Source organism: Eubalaena glacialis, chromosome 5 (assembly GCF_028564815.1).
Source record: "Eubalaena glacialis isolate mEubGla1 chromosome 5, mEubGla1.1.hap2.+ XY, whole genome shotgun sequence".
Taxonomy (NCBI): domain Eukaryota; kingdom Metazoa; phylum Chordata; class Mammalia; order Artiodactyla; family Balaenidae; genus Eubalaena; species Eubalaena glacialis.
This window is the reverse complement of record NC_083720.1, coordinates 154,476,985-154,493,088: the sequence shown is the minus strand read 5'-3', so window position 1 is coordinate 154,493,088 and position 16,104 is coordinate 154,476,985. Positions and strand designations below refer to the sequence as shown.

The window sequence follows — 16,104 nt, the reverse complement described above, 5'->3', positions numbered from 1 at the left end:
TGTGAAATATTTGAGCAATGTTCTTTGAACGTTGATCCTATATTTCCCTGGTGAGATTATACACACCATGGAGAGGCTATAAAATGCATAAGGTTCCTTTCATTCCATGCCTTCTTGGAGGGGTACCGTGTTTTTGCTGCATATTCTCATTTTACAGTCATCTGTGTGTTGATCCACAGACCTGTATATGGGAAAATGGGCAACATTCCTTACTAACTACAAAAGCGACAAAACTTCATTTGCACACATCTCATCTCTCTCTCTTTTTTCTTTCCCCCCATTATTAGCTCATGGAAATGACATGAGAGAGATATTTATAAAATTTGTTTTTTTTTAAAAAGGTTAGGTTGCTGGGTTAAAAAGAATGTATGATAATATATTTTCCAAGTATCTAGAAATATATAGGTGGGTAATAATGATGGCTGATTGTTACAAATGCTTGTGCCATATTGAATAATGATACACACACAGGATGGAATAAATTCATACATCTCTATTCTCATTATGATATTTTAATTCCTGCCCTAGAATGCCTGAATATAATGAATATATCACAAAACACACATTGCCTTTATTCATGTCACATACATGATTAAGAATGATAGCCATGTCTGGTTCTTCAGAGGAATAAATCATACTTTTCCTAAAGTGATTGCTTTCACATTTAAAGCCTATATGATTATCGATCTACTGGCACATTTTAATTTGGACTCAATTACCCTCCTTTGATTCTATGGAGTATCTTAATAACTAACAGAGGCAATGGCTTCTTAAATACTATTTCATTATTGTTTTAGTTTTTGAGCACTTTGGGGATAAGAAGTGATTAATTTCAAAAAACTATATGTGAAGCTCAAAATTTTGTATCTTCCGTGATCTTTTTTGTATACTCCACCCATCAAGATAAAGGGAATATATCATGTATGCAGAAATTATCAATGACTTACTTCTCAGATAGCAGGGCACATTCTTATGAATTTTATGGATCTGAACAATCTTAATTCCATCAAATTCCCTGTGGCTTCTCTATGGAACTGCACTAAATTAGAACTATATCAATGGTACTTGCATTGCATATATAGAGAGATATATAATTTTAATGTATAGCATATAATAATTATTATTACATACTATATATGTATAATTATGACCTCTGACAAAACATATAAGATTCATAGTTTCATCTCTATAGTTTATCTGATTGAACTTAAAGACATAAAGAGAAGTTTCTAATGATGAAGGAGGAAAATACTAACCAGATTGGAATCTCAGAGAACATTGTGGCTCATAAATAATAATGAAGTGATTCATCTTTGGTAAGAAGGCTCCTGAAGTATGATGTTACCATAGTCCTGAGGTATCAGGCAGTTATCCTAGGGTTCCACAAACTATGCTCTGCCTTTTGAATAAGCAGGAGAAGCATGTGAAGGTTCATTAGGACACAAGACATATTGACCTGGGTTCCCATCGATGGACCCGGGTTTGTTTGCCCCACCCCTCATGCATCAGGGCTCTGAAGGTAATTGTTTTGGCGTCCAGTGCTTGTCTAGGAGCAGAAAACATATTGACACATAGGAGCTGGAGCACAAGGGACATTTAACAATCTGTGTTTTCCCAGGGTCCACCATTACATAGTGACATTCTAATTTTCAACAAGCCTGCTTCCTAAAATATTATATTTTTTCTTCACTTATGATTTCATTCATGAGTCATGACTCACTAAACTTTCACATGTAATCAATTTTATTTCCTGGTAAGATATATCAATTTTAGATAGCATACTTTTCCTTGTTATCATTTTTTTGGCCACAGTATATATATGAATAGATATATACGTATATATATAAGCAAAATTCACTTTATTAAAATTTTCAAGCATATGTATCTTCCACTTTAAGGTATATGTGCATTTACCAATTGAACTACCTAATATTGGCAAATTCAAGGATTTTTTTAAATGAACCAAACTATCATTTTTTAGAATGTAATGATGGTAACTCTAGATTAGGAAAGACTAGAGCAGCTTAGTATCTAAAAAAACTTCATAATAATGCATGAAATCCACAGATCACTTTAGAGATGCTCTTTAAATATTTTAAACGATATTTATCAACTTTTTCCAAGTAAAATATGATATGGAACTCTATTATTCATATGAATAGAACACATTTAAATTTTAATATAGAATGATTTATTGAAGTGAATTGGTCATTGCCTGAAATTAAGTTTAGAATATGTTAACTATAGTTTTGTGAAGACTAGGACAACAGAATTGTGAGAGCAAAATGTTGTAAAGTTGACTCTTATTCTCTGGTTTTCTTCTTCTTTTTTTGTTTTTTTCCCGCAATATCCCTAAAGGATTCAAATGATTAAAAAATTGCATTCTTAAAATAATTATTTAATAGAGATTAAAAAGAAATGGCAGAATATGTGCATTTATTTGCTCCATTAGTGCAGATACTGAGAGATGAAAGTTTTATTTTTAATTAGAAAAACATTTTTGTCTGTCACCATGAAACATAATATTGAATTTGCTCCTCTGCGTAAAATTTCTCAGGAACTCATTCAGAATCATAATTGATCCTTTGAAAACACTTACAAGTAAATAATAAATTCCTCAAGAATTTTCTGTTTTGAATGATGCACAAGTCAAATAAATTTTGTGGGTTATCTCACACACTCTAAATAAACTGGCATATTTAATTAACTTTACAACTAGAACAGAATGACTTATAAAAATGATTCTCAAATATATTGCAAATAAACCTGAAATGTATAGTATCAAAATCAATTACCATGCAATCAGTTTTGTTTTAAGGGCTGTGAGTAGTCAGGTACTGAATCTACCCTCTTCAGTATAGGGTACATGTCATATAATTATACCTTCCATTGTGATGGAATAAATAATGAACATTTTGAGAGTGGCTGTGTCTACATAGGGTTTCTCCAAAATCAAAATGTATTTAATATCCTTTCCAGAATATAAGTGAGACTTGTTTAACTTTTTTCCATTCTATCATATTTGTTTCATTCTTTGCAACTCTTAGAGACTGGTAAAGGCTCTTAATTATATATTTTTTTTTTTTCATTGCTTGCGTGCTCTCTCTCTTTTTCTCTTTTATTTTAGCTGCAGATGTTTTTATCTAAAAAATCTTTACTTTTAGCTTCACCCCTTTTCTTGACTGCTTGAGTAGTTTATTCTACAAATACGACCTAATAATTTGATGTAGTATCTATGTTTCATCAAAAATATTTCTTGTTATTAATTGTCAGGAGGTTTAGTTTAGGTCATAAATTGGCACATTTTCATGATTTAAATTTTTAGAAGTGTTACCTCTTCACTGTAGAAGGTTTAATTTTTAGGCATAACAGTTATGAACAAAAAAGAAAAAGTTATTATATTGGTGTGTTAATACTACTCAAATACCATTATATGTAGAACCCCACCAAATCTTAACAAATAATACCCTATATGTCTCTTTCTGTATCTACATGTCTACATTTATCTACCTAGGGTTTATGTACCAGTAAATAACTGGGAATCAATTAAGCTTTTGAAAAGTATTTTAAGTAAGAATTTATGGTCACAGAAATATTGTTATTATATTTCAAACTAGGAATTTATATCTTGGCAAACTTTTACATGTCTAATTTGTTCTCCTTGAGTGTTCTTTTTTTTCTTAAGCCGGAGGCACAAAGGAATAGGGTCATAGCTGTCCATGCCCTGAAGCATCAGATTTTTATTCATTAAGAATAATATTTTGTGTCATACTTTGTTTGTAGTATCACTATTTTCCATTTTTATCTTGTACTGTATCTAAAACCTATGTTTCTGCACAAAAAAAATACCTAATGAAATTTGGGACCTTTTTTGAGGGTTTTGGAACTTCATTGGCTGGATTAAAAGTAGGGTTTCTTAGGTGTTTAAAGCCACATCTATGGTGCATACTCTTTTATTTTTAATATTTGATTTTGTTTGTCAACATTGTTCTGAGTTTTGCTGTTGATCTTAGATTCTCTTGTTCGTTTACTTATGTCATGAGTGGATAAAGTAGTATGAGCATTGGATAGGTTATTTGCACATTTCTTGAAATTGCTTGTTACGATATTGCATACCATAAACTATTTGGCCATGATAACTATGAAAGAATCTCAGGAATCTGAAGTTCTGCCTCAGGCTGTCTCATCAAATCTAGCAAATCTGTACTCCTTGCCCAGAAGGTTTAATAATTTCAAGTTTCATCAACTAGCAGATATATTGAAAAGTATAGAGTTAAATATTCCCCTATAAATCGATATTTGCATAATACTGCTAACTTGTTTTCTTACGAGGTCATTCATTTCGCTTTACAAATCCATTTCGTACTTGTTATCAGATCCCTGTCTGGGCGCATTGTTGGAGGAGTTTGGTGGTTCTTTACCCTGATCATAATCTCCTCCTACACGGCTAACTTAGCTGCCTTCCTGACCGTAGAGAGGATGGTGTCTCCCATTGAAAGTGCGGAGGATCTTTCTAAGCAAACAGAAATTGCTTATGGAACGTTAGACTCTGGCTCCACTAAGGAATTTTTCAGGGTAAGAGATTCTGCTTCGTAACTTCTGATTTTGTTCTTGCAATTAAACTTTGTGCCCCCTTGCCCCTCCTCCCATGGTCTACACCAATGTGCTGTGTGCAAGTAACTTCCATCCCTATCTCTAATTCTATTTGTTTTTTTTTTTAATTTTTATTTTATATTGGACTATAGCCGATGTACAATGTTGTGTTACTTTCAGTTGTACAGCAAAGTGATTCAGTTATACATATACATATAATCTATTCTTTTTCAAATTCTTTTCCCATTTAGCTTATTACAGAATACTGAGTAGAGTTCCCTGTGCTATACAGTAGGTCTTTGTTGGTTGTCTATTTTATATATAGTAGAGAGTAGAGTGTATGTTAATCCCAACCTCCTAATTTATCTCCCCCACCCTTTCCCCTTTGGTAACCATAAGTTTGTTTTCTATGTCTGTTTTTAACCTTGTCTCTACCCCGCTCCCTTCCCTACCCCTATACTTAGCACTATCTCTATCCTTTTGTTTGATTCCTGACTCCTTTGGAGAAAAACACTTTGTTGCAAAGAAATCTAGTTTTTAAAAAAAATTGATTGTCTTTTTGGAACAAAATTGAAGCAAAGTATAGTTAAATTTAGGTGATTATTTTTAAAAGAAAAGGATGTTGTATTTCGTTTTATGTTAAAGCATGACTTCCATCTATCTTACATAATTTACAGTTGAAAACTCACTTTCCAATCCGTTAGGTTAATTCTAAGTCAGGAAACAGATTGTGTTCATATGTGGAAATTCCAAACTTTCTGTTAAAGCCTCCAAGAAAAGGCTAACAAAGGCCTTCAACTTCTCGACTTTTAAAATGGGAATCATAATTACAGTGTGTCTATTAAATGTATTTTAGTTTTTAAAAGATCTGTGGCCTTATTATGGTCTCTGTTTATGGGCACCAGTCCAGAGGCTGATGTTGGTATAACTTTCTTTCGTTATACTATTATCTCTGTATAAGAACTCATTCTATGAAAATGCTTAAATATAGCAGATAAACTTTGGTATTGACATTAAGCCAAATATGTGGCATATGATGATCTCTGATAATCCATCTTTGAGTGTGCCTAAGTTTGAGTGAGATCCAGGCCAGTTTACTTCTGAATTAGGGTTAGGACTTTCAACTTCCAGTTGAAGTAGTAGACTGTAATTTGAAGACTGTCTCCTTCTGCATTGCCACTGGTCTCTTTTCCAAATAACATCAGTTGTGCTCCAGATATCACGGGAGAAAAAGTGGTGTTGTCAGACGGCTGACAACAGAAAATAACTTGGCTGTATGTGGGGTGGGCAGGACCTTGACTCCTCCACTAGGTACCGCGACGTAAGCTGAGAGTGTGGTCCATCTGTCAGCGGGTACTTTGATGATATGAATGTTGTAATGCAGATTTGTTACTAATGACAATTTACTACTACTTCTGAAAATAGTTGCAATACTCTTAATATAACACAGTGCTCTAGCCTGATCATAACAGTGGACCTATTAAAATAAATTAGAATATTGCATGATTCTCAATTAGAAGAGGTTTGAAACATTTTTAAATTGTTTGTGTCCTGATAGGTCTTGCTTTCATTTTACTGGTATATTTTATTGGTATTCCGTGCTCTTGAAGTAAATGAGACCTATGAATGAGGCAGAGACTTGTTAGATCATGGTTTACTTAGTGCTCCTTATATTGATTAAAATAACCTTAATTGTTTCCAGACACTGTCTGTTGAGAGTTACTCTCATTAGCTTGTTTGGACAACAAGAGGGCCAACTGTTCTCAGCAACTGCACGTTCAGGATCTCAGAGCTTGTCAGTGTACCTGAACTCGATCACAGAAACACGTGCCTTAATCAGCGGGATGCCAAGATTTCATGATTAGAATATGCAAATTCCCCAGGAGACAGGGTGAGAAGGCTGTGTGACTCTGGGCAAAGGATGCTGCTACTCTTGTGTTTCAGCTCAGTAACCCCATGGAGACCATGGTCCCCATGTGCAGCACACACACACACACACGCACACACACACACACGCACACACACGCACACGCTGACATATCTGTGGGGTGCCATTCGCCTATATAGGATCGTGGTGCTTTCCTTCGCTAGAATAATAGAGAAGTGATGTGAGTATTTAGGCAACCTGATAACTTTTATGAGTATAGCTTCCCAAAGCAGTTTCTTATGCATCGTCTCTGAATCTCACAGTATTTCTCTCTGATAGTTGGGGCGATCATTTTTGTTTGCATGTTGTGCATTATTAAATTTAAGCTCGGATAAATGTGAGGATTTGACCAAATTCTAGCAGATAACAAGTGTGCTGAGGACTTTTACTCCTAAAGAGTGCTTTCCGTATACTGTTTTTCCTTCCTTCCTCCGGATTTACTTTGCTGCTCTCATGCTCTGTTTCGGTCACCTCCGTGTTTGCTTGCGTCATGTTAGAGAAGTATAATGGTGGAAATCCAGACAGGGCCTCACGGTTCCTCTCAATATACCTTCAAAAGGAATTGTTGATGCATGACCTTGGCTAGGTCTCAGTGCCATAGCATAACAGTCAGCTTCTCATCTAGAGAAGGAAGGTGTGGGCTCAGAAGTACTTAAAAGCCACGCTGTTCATTCTGTTTGTACCAGTGAAGGGAGGCTAATGGAACAGCACACATCGCCAAAGTGAATAGGAGCTTGCCTGTTAATTCCTCCATTAAAGCATGGCATGGCTGTGATTTGGGAAAGTATGTACAAAAGGTATGTTTCTTTAAAAGTTGGATTCAATAAAAAGGTGCTGCTAAATTGAGTAATTCTGAATAGTTTTTCTAACTGTATTAATGTTGGATAATTGGGTATCACGGTGACAATAGTGATGGCAATCTTAATTTTGCTTCTGACTCTCAAAGGTGTTTTCAGGGGTACTCTGGCTTTGCAGCAGTAGCCATCGCGTCTCATACCTTTCCCCACAGAGTTTAGTGCTTTAGTATATGGAAGTTGAATAACAAATTCCCTCTTGTAAAAAAAAGAATTTCTCTTTATAGAGTGTTATTCCAAACGTATTGAATGAGATGAAGCTAATTCATAGACATTATAAAGGCAAAATATAATTGATTTTCATTGACATTTTTTTCCCCTTAAAACCTAGGTTATATACTACAATCTGTCTATTGGTGGTAGTCTGGTTGAATTTCTGAGTTTATGGTGGAAAGAGGTGCAAAGGAAACGCTCCTTGCTTCTGTTCCTAAAATTAACATTCACCACACACTTGGGTCGTCCTCTCTCTCAACTGTCCTTTAACCTTAGGGGCGTTTGGGGCTCCTGGAAGGTGGGTGCAGGACAGGGTGAGCGATGGGAGATTGGCCATCGTGGTGCCTGGTCCTCCAGGAGTGGGGATGCAGAGGGAGTGGGCTGGCCCCAGACTGAGGACAGGTTCTGTGCCTTTTGTTCTCTGGCTGTCTCTTATGTTTAATACTTACTCTCATGCCCGAGACAGCTAACTACACGTGGAAGACACAGCTTTTACCAGTTGCTAATACTTAACGTTCTAACGGTTATCTTATGTTTCCTAATATGGCTTAATTTGGCTTTACTGATAGCTTTTTGTTTCTTATGCTGCTTATGAAGAGGGGTTTTATCATTTATATTATTTTAAACTTTCTACTATCACAGTGTCTATCAAGTCAACTTTCTGATTTTATCACAGCAAGAGCTTTGGATTTAGCCATTGGAGAAACTGATTTGAGAAGGTAGTCACTGTCTGAATTTTAAAGATGTATAACTAGCTAAAAGATGGAAAAATAACTTGTTTAAGACCATTTAGAGATTAAAGGGCCAGTTTTAAAACAGAATTCGGAGTTCTGAGAGCCTAGTGTTTTGTCTCAGTATTAACTAATGTTTCCTAAAGATACATCTTTGAAGGGATGAAAACATCTTATATCAAATTATAAGAAGAATATTTCATCTCATTTATAGGAATCTGTTTTGTCATTGTAAGATGATAATTACTCAATTTAAATCTAAAGATTTTTTTAGATCACATTTCAGGTACATAATTTAATAATTATGGGTTACATTAATATTGTTTTAGGGAAGTCAGCATGTGTGCATTAGTTTTAGAATTCCAATTTAAGCTGTAAATTTTCTAATTTAAAAATCTATATGTTCTTTAAGTGATAATCAGTAAAACAAATATGAATGGAATATTTACTTTGTTGTGCTAGAGAGAGTAAATAGGGGACAATCTTGTAACCAACAAGAGGTGCGAGAAAATAGACCCTGCATCTTCCTTTTCCAGAGTTTTCTGCTCACGGAACCCGTGTACATCCTCGTATAGAGTGAATGATAAAGTCTGACTCATTTTGGAGCTGCTGATCTTGCCTAATTATAGTGCCACTGTAACACACCTATAATTAAGAAAGAATTAGGCTATCAATTATACACCACTATTTTTAGACTTTCACATTTTGATAATTTCTTCTCTCAATAAAAGAGGACAGATCTTGAATTAGATGAGCAGAAGATGATTTTATAACAACTATGTGCATTATGTTCCTACAGAAACTTCGATGCGGGGAATAGAAAATGGCTTTATAAATAAACCTATCATTGGCCCGTCAATCCATGAAACAAAAAGTATTAACTTGCAAAAAGGAAGTACTTCATACCTATCTGAAATCCCACACTGCAATCTGTTTACCTTACTCAGTGTGTCTCTGAGTAAGTGGTCTCCTTTAGTTATGCTGGCGTTGGAAGGAAGAGATTCTAAAATATGGTCAAAATAAAGGTATTTCCCTTCTCATTAAATGAAGTCGATTATGCCCTTCTCAGAAGAGCGATTTAGTCAGATAATAATCCATAATAATCCATATTGTTATCCAGCATTGTAGACTTTTCACAGAGTTTCCAGAGAGGATAAATGATAGATAAATACATAGTATTAATGCAAGTGTGCCTTACCTGACTGAAAAGACTGGTTTGAAATTTTCCTTTACCATATAATAACCACAAATACAAGAGAATTACAATAATTTATCCTTTTAAAGGCAGCAACCTTTTTTTTTCAATTCCTTCTCTAGCATAAGATCCACTTATTTACATTAATATATAAAATATTGATTGCAATATATTTGTAAATAAAAATGTTTTAGCCATTATAGCAGCTTCCTTATAGAGCTGCATTAAGTGCTATTTCATTATAGTTACATTTTGTTCCACTTATCGCTTGTGTTTAGCAATAATGCAAGCATGATTTCCTTACTGATATTTTATAGAACAGATTTCACTAATTTGTGGTGGTTCTCCATACTTACTTATTTCTGGTATAGCTAAAGATCTTTCTGCCATAGTTTCCTATATATCACCTATTTCTGCGTGGGTAGAAATATGTATATATACCTAGCTTTGTATATATAAATGTACAAATACATACACATATTTCTTAGCTTTATATACATGAATACATATACATACATATATTATATCTTTCAAATATTATGGACATGAAGTGGGTATAGTTGACTATATGTATGTTACTAATATCAAAATAGACCCTTTCCAGATCTTTCAGTCATGCTTAACTCTTTAAATAGTTTCTAAAACACTCAGTACTAAATCAATGCTGAATGTGAATAAATTAGCAACAAACAGCACTAATGGATATGTGCTAAGTCACTCTGGTGTGGTTAGTCACATTATTACAGATTTTTCTTCCTTAGTTTTTTGGGGAGCTTGATTAGTCATGAAAGTCTGTGCAGCTGACAATTCTGCATGTCCAAGACTTCTCTAGATAATCCAGGACAAGTTCAAATCATTTGCTCCCTGCTTGGCAGTTTTCTTTCTCTGGCATTTTAAATGTTCTCACCATTCCACGCAGCGTCTGAGGACAGTATTGAATTTTTTTTTTTTTTTTAGTGATCGTATTTTTAATGCAGTATGACGTATAAAGCACACAGATCTTAAGTGACAGCTCAGTGAATTTTTACATATATATGCACCCATATAACCATCACTTAGATCAGGAGGAGGCGCCCGGTCCATACTCAGACGTAGCCACTGTTCTGACTTCTGTCACCAAAGTATTCTACTTTTGTCTGTTCTTGCCGTTCCTGAAAAGGGAATTATACAGTCCGTAGTCTTCGTGTCTGGTTTTATTTGATCATGATAATGGCTGTGAAATTCACTTATGTTGTTGCATGGAACAATAACAATAGTTTGCTCTTTTTTTATTACTCTGTAGTATTCCATCACACAAGTATATTATAATTGATCCATTCTGCCATTGGTGGACATTTGGGCTGCGTATAATTTTTGGCTTTTATGTCTAAAGCTGCCATGAACATTCCTGTACGTATCTTTCAGTGCACACATGCACTCATTTCTCTTGGGTGTATACATAAGAATAAAACTACTAAATTATAGGATGGAGGCATATTTAGCTGTGGAAGATATTGCCAAATAGTTTTCAATAGCGGTTGTAACAATTTAAACTCCCAGCAACAATGTACGAGAGTTCCAGATGCTCTACCTCCTCAGAAGTACTAGGTACCATGAGCCATTCTGGCAAGTGTGTATTTCATTGTGGTTTTATCCATTATGGTGAATGTGTATTTTATTGTGGTTTTAATATGCATCTATCTGAGAAGTAATGAATGATATATGGAATACATTTTTATATCTTTATTAACCATTTGGAAATTTTCACTTGTTAAGTGCCTGTTCAAGTCACTTGTTCATATTTATTGGGTTGTCTGTCTTTTTCCTATTGATTTGCTGGGCTTCTTTATATTTTAATGATATGAGTTTTTGGTTTGATGTATTATTATACACACCTTCTCTTTGGTTTGCTTTTCCACTTTCCAAATGGTGACCTCTGAAGACCAGAAAGTACTAATTTTTATGAAGTCCAATATACCAATCTTTTCTTTTATGGCTAAGGATTTTTGTGTCCTGTTTAATAAATCTTTGCCCCAATATTATGAAGATGTTCTTAACTTCTACTAAAAGCTTGTTTTACCATTCACATTAGGCATATAATCCATCTAGCACTGATATTTGATATGGTGTGAGACAGTAGCCAAAGTTCATTTATTTCTTTTTTAACAACCTTATTGGAGTATAATTGCTTTACAGTGGTGTGTCAGTTTCTGCTGTATAACAAAGTGAATCAGCTATACGTATACATATATCCCCACATCCCCTCCCTCTTGCGTCTCCCTCCCATCCTCCGTATCCCACCCCTCTAGGTGGTCACAAAGCACCGAGCTGATCTCCCTGTGCTATGCGGCTGCTTCCCACTAGCTATCTATTTTACATTTGGTAGTGTGTATATGTCCATGCCACTCTCTCACTTCGTCCCAGCTTACCCTTCCCCCTCCCCATGTCCTCAAGTCCATTCTCTACGTCTGCGTCTTTATTCCTGTCCCGCCCCTAGGTCCGTGAGAACCATTTTTTTTTTTTTTAGATTCCATATATATGTGTCAGCATACACTATTTGTTTTTTCTCTTTCTGACTTAATTCACTCTGTATGACAGACTCTAGGTCCATCCGCCTCTCTACAAATAACTCAATTTCATTTCTTTTTATGGCTGAGTAATATTCCTTTTTATATATGTGCCACATCTTCTTTATCCATTAATCTGTCAGTGGACACTTAGGTTGCTTCCATGTCCTGGCTATTGTAAATAGGGCTGCAATGAACATTGTGGTACATGACTCTTTTTGAATTATGGTTTTCTCAGGGTATATATGCCCAGTAGTGGGATTGCTGGGTCATATGGTAGTTCTGTTTTTAGTTTTTTAAGGAACCTCCATACTGTTCTCCATAGTGGGTGTATCAATTTACATTCCCACCAACAGTGCAAGAGGGTTCCCTTTTCTCCACACCCTCTCCAGCATTTATTGTTTGTAGATTTTTTGATGATGGCCACTCTGACCTGTGAGAAGTGATACCTCATTGTGGTTTTGTTTTGCATTTCTCTAATAATTAGTGATGTTGAGCATCTTTTCATGTGCCTCTTGGCCATCTGTATGTCTTCCTTGGTGAAATGTCTATTTAGGTCTTCCCCCCACTTTTTAACTGGATTGTTTGTTTTTTTGATATTGAGCTCCATGAGCTGTTTGTATATTTTGGAGATTAGCCCTTTGTCTGTTGTTTCATTGGCAAATATTTTCTCCCATTGTGAATGTTGTCTTTTCATCTTGTTTATGGTTTCCTTTGGTGTGCAAAAAAGCTTTTAAGTTTAATTAGGTCCCATTTGTTAATTTTTGTTTTTATTTTTATTGAAGTATATGCAATTAATATACAGAAATCTGTTATTTTTCTCTGCACTAATAACAAACTATCAGAGAAATTAAGAAAAAAAATTTACAATTGTACCAGTAATAATAAAATACCTGGGAATAAATTTAACCACGGAGGCGAGGGTTGTCTTTTTGTCTTGTTTATGGTTTCCTTTGCTCTGCAAAAGCTTTTAAGTTTAATTAAGTCCCATTTGTTTATTTTTCTTTTTATTTCTGTTACTCTAGGAGGTGGGTCAAAAAAGATCTTGCTGTGGTTTATGTCAAAGAGTGTTTTTCCTATGTTTTCCTCTAAGAGTTTTATAGTGTCTGGCCTTACATTTAGGTTTTTAATCCATTCTGAGTTTATTTTTGTGTATGGTGTTAGGGAGTGTTCTAATTTCATTCTTTTACATGTAGCTGTCCAGTTTTCCCATCACCACTTATTGAAGAGGCTGTCCTTTCTCCATTGTATATTCTTGCCTCCTTTATCAAAAATAAGGTGACCATATGTGTGTGGGTTTATCTCTGGGCATTCTATCCTGTACCACTGATCTATATTTCTGTTTTTGTGCCAGTACCATACTGCCTTGATTACTGTAGCTTTGTGGTGTAGTTTGAAGTCATGGAACCTGATTCCTCCAACTCTGTTTTTCTTTCTCAAGATTGCTTTGGCTATTCGGGGTCTTTTGTGTTTCCATACAAATTGTAAAATGTTTTGTTCTAATTCTGTGAAGAATGCCATTGGTAGTTTGATAAGGATTGCATTGAATCTGTAGATTTCTTTGGGTAGTACAGTCATTTTCACAATGTTGATTCTTCCAATCCGAGAACATGGTATATCTCTCCATCTGTTTGTATCGTCTTTGATTTTTTTCATCAGTGTCTTATAGTTTTCTGCATACAGGTCTTTTGTCTTCTTAGGTAGGCTTATTCCTAGGTATTTCATTCTTTTTGTTGCAATGGTAAATGGGAGTGTTTCCTTAATTTCTCTTTCAGATTTTTCATCGTTAGTGTATCGGAATGCAAGAGATTTCTGTGCATTAATTTTGTATTCTGCAACTTTACCAAATTCATTGATTAGCTCTAGTAGTTTTCTGGTAGCATCTTTAGGATTCTCTATGTATAGTATCATGTCATCTGTAAATGACATGTAAATGTGTTGTTCATCATTGTTTGTTTGCTCTGTAGTTCTTCTAGGTCCTTGTTAAACATTTCTTGTATTCTCTCCATTCTATTTCCAAGATTTTGGATCATCTTTACCATCATTACTCTGAATTCTTTTTCAGGTAGACTGCCTATTTCCTCTTCATTTGTTTGGTCTGGTGGGTTTTTACCTTGCTCCTTCATGTGCTGTGTGTTTCTCTGTCTTCTCATTTTTCTTAACTTAGTGTGTTTGGGGTCTCCTTTTTGCAGGCTGCAGGTTCGTAGTTCCCGATGTTTTTGGTGTCTGCCCACAGTGGGTGAGGTTGGTTCAGTGGCTTGTGTAAACTTCCTGGTGGAGGGGACTGGTGCCTGTGCTCTGGTGGGTGGGGCTGTATCTTGTCTTTCTTGTGGGAAGGGCTCCAGCCGGTGGTGTGTTTTGGTGTGTGTGTGAACTTAGTATGACTTTAGGCAACCTCTCTGCTAATGGGTGGGGTTGTGTTCCTGTCTTGCTTGGTGTTTGGCATGGGGCCTCAAGCACTGGAGCTTGCTGGCCTTTGGGTGGAGCTGGGTCATAGTGTTGAGGCGAAGATCTCTGGGAGAGCTCTCGCTGATTGACATTACGTGGGGCTGGGAGGTTTCTGGTGGTCCAGCGTCCTGGACTCGGCCCTCCCACCTCAGATGCTCAGGCCCAACACCTGGCCAGAGCACTAAGACCCTGCCAGCCACCTGGCTCATAACAAAAGGAAGAAAGAAAAAAACAAAACAAAACAAAGACAGAACCCTAGGACAAATGGTAAAAGCAAACCTAAACAGACAAAATCCTAGAAAGAAGCATACACATACTCACAAAAAGGGAAAAAGGAAGAAAAAAAAAGATATAGAGCAACCAAACCAATAAAGAAATCCACAATGATAATAAGTACTAAAAACTAATCTAAGATAAACATAAAACCAGAAACAAATTCAACACAGAAAGCAAACCCCAAGTCTACAGTTGCTCCTAAAGTCCACTGCCTCAATTTTGGGAACATTCGTTGTCTATTCAGGTATTCCGCAGATGCAGGTACATCACGTTCATTGTAGGGATTTAATCTGCTGCTCCTGAGGCTGCTGGGAGAGATTTCCCTTTCTCTTCTTTGTTCACACAGCTCCTGGGGTTCAGCTTTGGATTTGGCCCCGCCTCTGCGTGTAGGTCGCCTGAGGGCGTCTGTTCTCCACTCACACAGGACGGGGTTAAAGGAGCAGATGATTCGGGGGCTCTGGCTCCCTCAGGCCGGGGGGAAGGAGGGGTACGGAGTGCGAGGCGAACTTGGGGCGGCAGAGGCCGGTGTGACGTTGCAGCAGCCGGAGGCGCACCGTGCGTTCTCCCGGGGAAGTTGTCCCTGGATCACGGGACGCTGGCCGTGGCGGGCTGCACTGGCTCCCGGGAGGGGAGGTGTGGATAGTGACCTGTGCTCACACACAGGCTTCTTGGTGGCGGCAGCAGCAGCCTTAGCGTCTCATGCCCGTCTCTGGGGTCCGCGCTGATCGCCGTGGCTCACGCCCGTCTCTGGAGCTCGTTTAGGCAGTGGTCTGAATCCCCTCTCCTTGCGCGCCCCGAAACAATGGTCTCTTGCCTCTTAGGCAGGTTCAGACTTTTTCTGGGACTCCCTGCCGGCTAGCTGTGGTGCACTAACCCCCTTCAGTCTGTGTTCACGCCGCCAACCCCAGTCCTCTCCCTGCGATCCGACCGAAGCCCGAGCCTCAGCTCCCAGCCCCCGCCCGCCCCGGCGGGTGAGCAGACAAGCCTCTCGGGCTGGTGAGTGCTGCTCGGCACCGATCCTCTGTGCAGGAATCTCTCCGCTTTGCCTCCCCACCCCTGTTGCTGCGCTCTCCTCCGTGGCTCCAAAGCTTCCCCCCCGCCCGTCCCCCCCATCTCCACAAGTGAAGGGGCTTCCTAGTGTGTGGAAGCTTTTCCTCCTTCACAGCTCCCTCCCAGAGATGCAGGTCCTGTCCCTATTCTTTTGTCTCTGTTTTCCTTTTTCTTTTGCCCGACCCAGGTACGTGGGGAGTTTCTTGCCTTTTGGGAGGTCTGAGGTCTTCTGCCAGCGTTCAGTAGGTGTTCTGTAGGAGTTGTTCCACTT

At 37.3% G+C, this 16,104-nt stretch overlaps 1 protein-coding gene across 3 annotated transcripts in view; it reads left to right on the top strand.

Annotated features, from left to right (window-relative positions):
* GRIA2 (glutamate ionotropic receptor AMPA type subunit 2) overlaps positions 1–16,104 on the top strand; it is a 171,236-nt gene that overhangs the window by 131,508 nt on the left and 23,624 nt on the right. For all 3 annotated transcript variants that reach the window (XM_061191775.1, XM_061191777.1, XM_061191776.1), the window contains exon 12: positions 4,377–4,575. In XM_061191775.1, the coding sequence (XP_061047758.1) occupies positions 4,377–4,575 (199 nt within the window). The remainder of the gene's footprint in view (positions 1–4,376; positions 4,576–16,104) is intronic.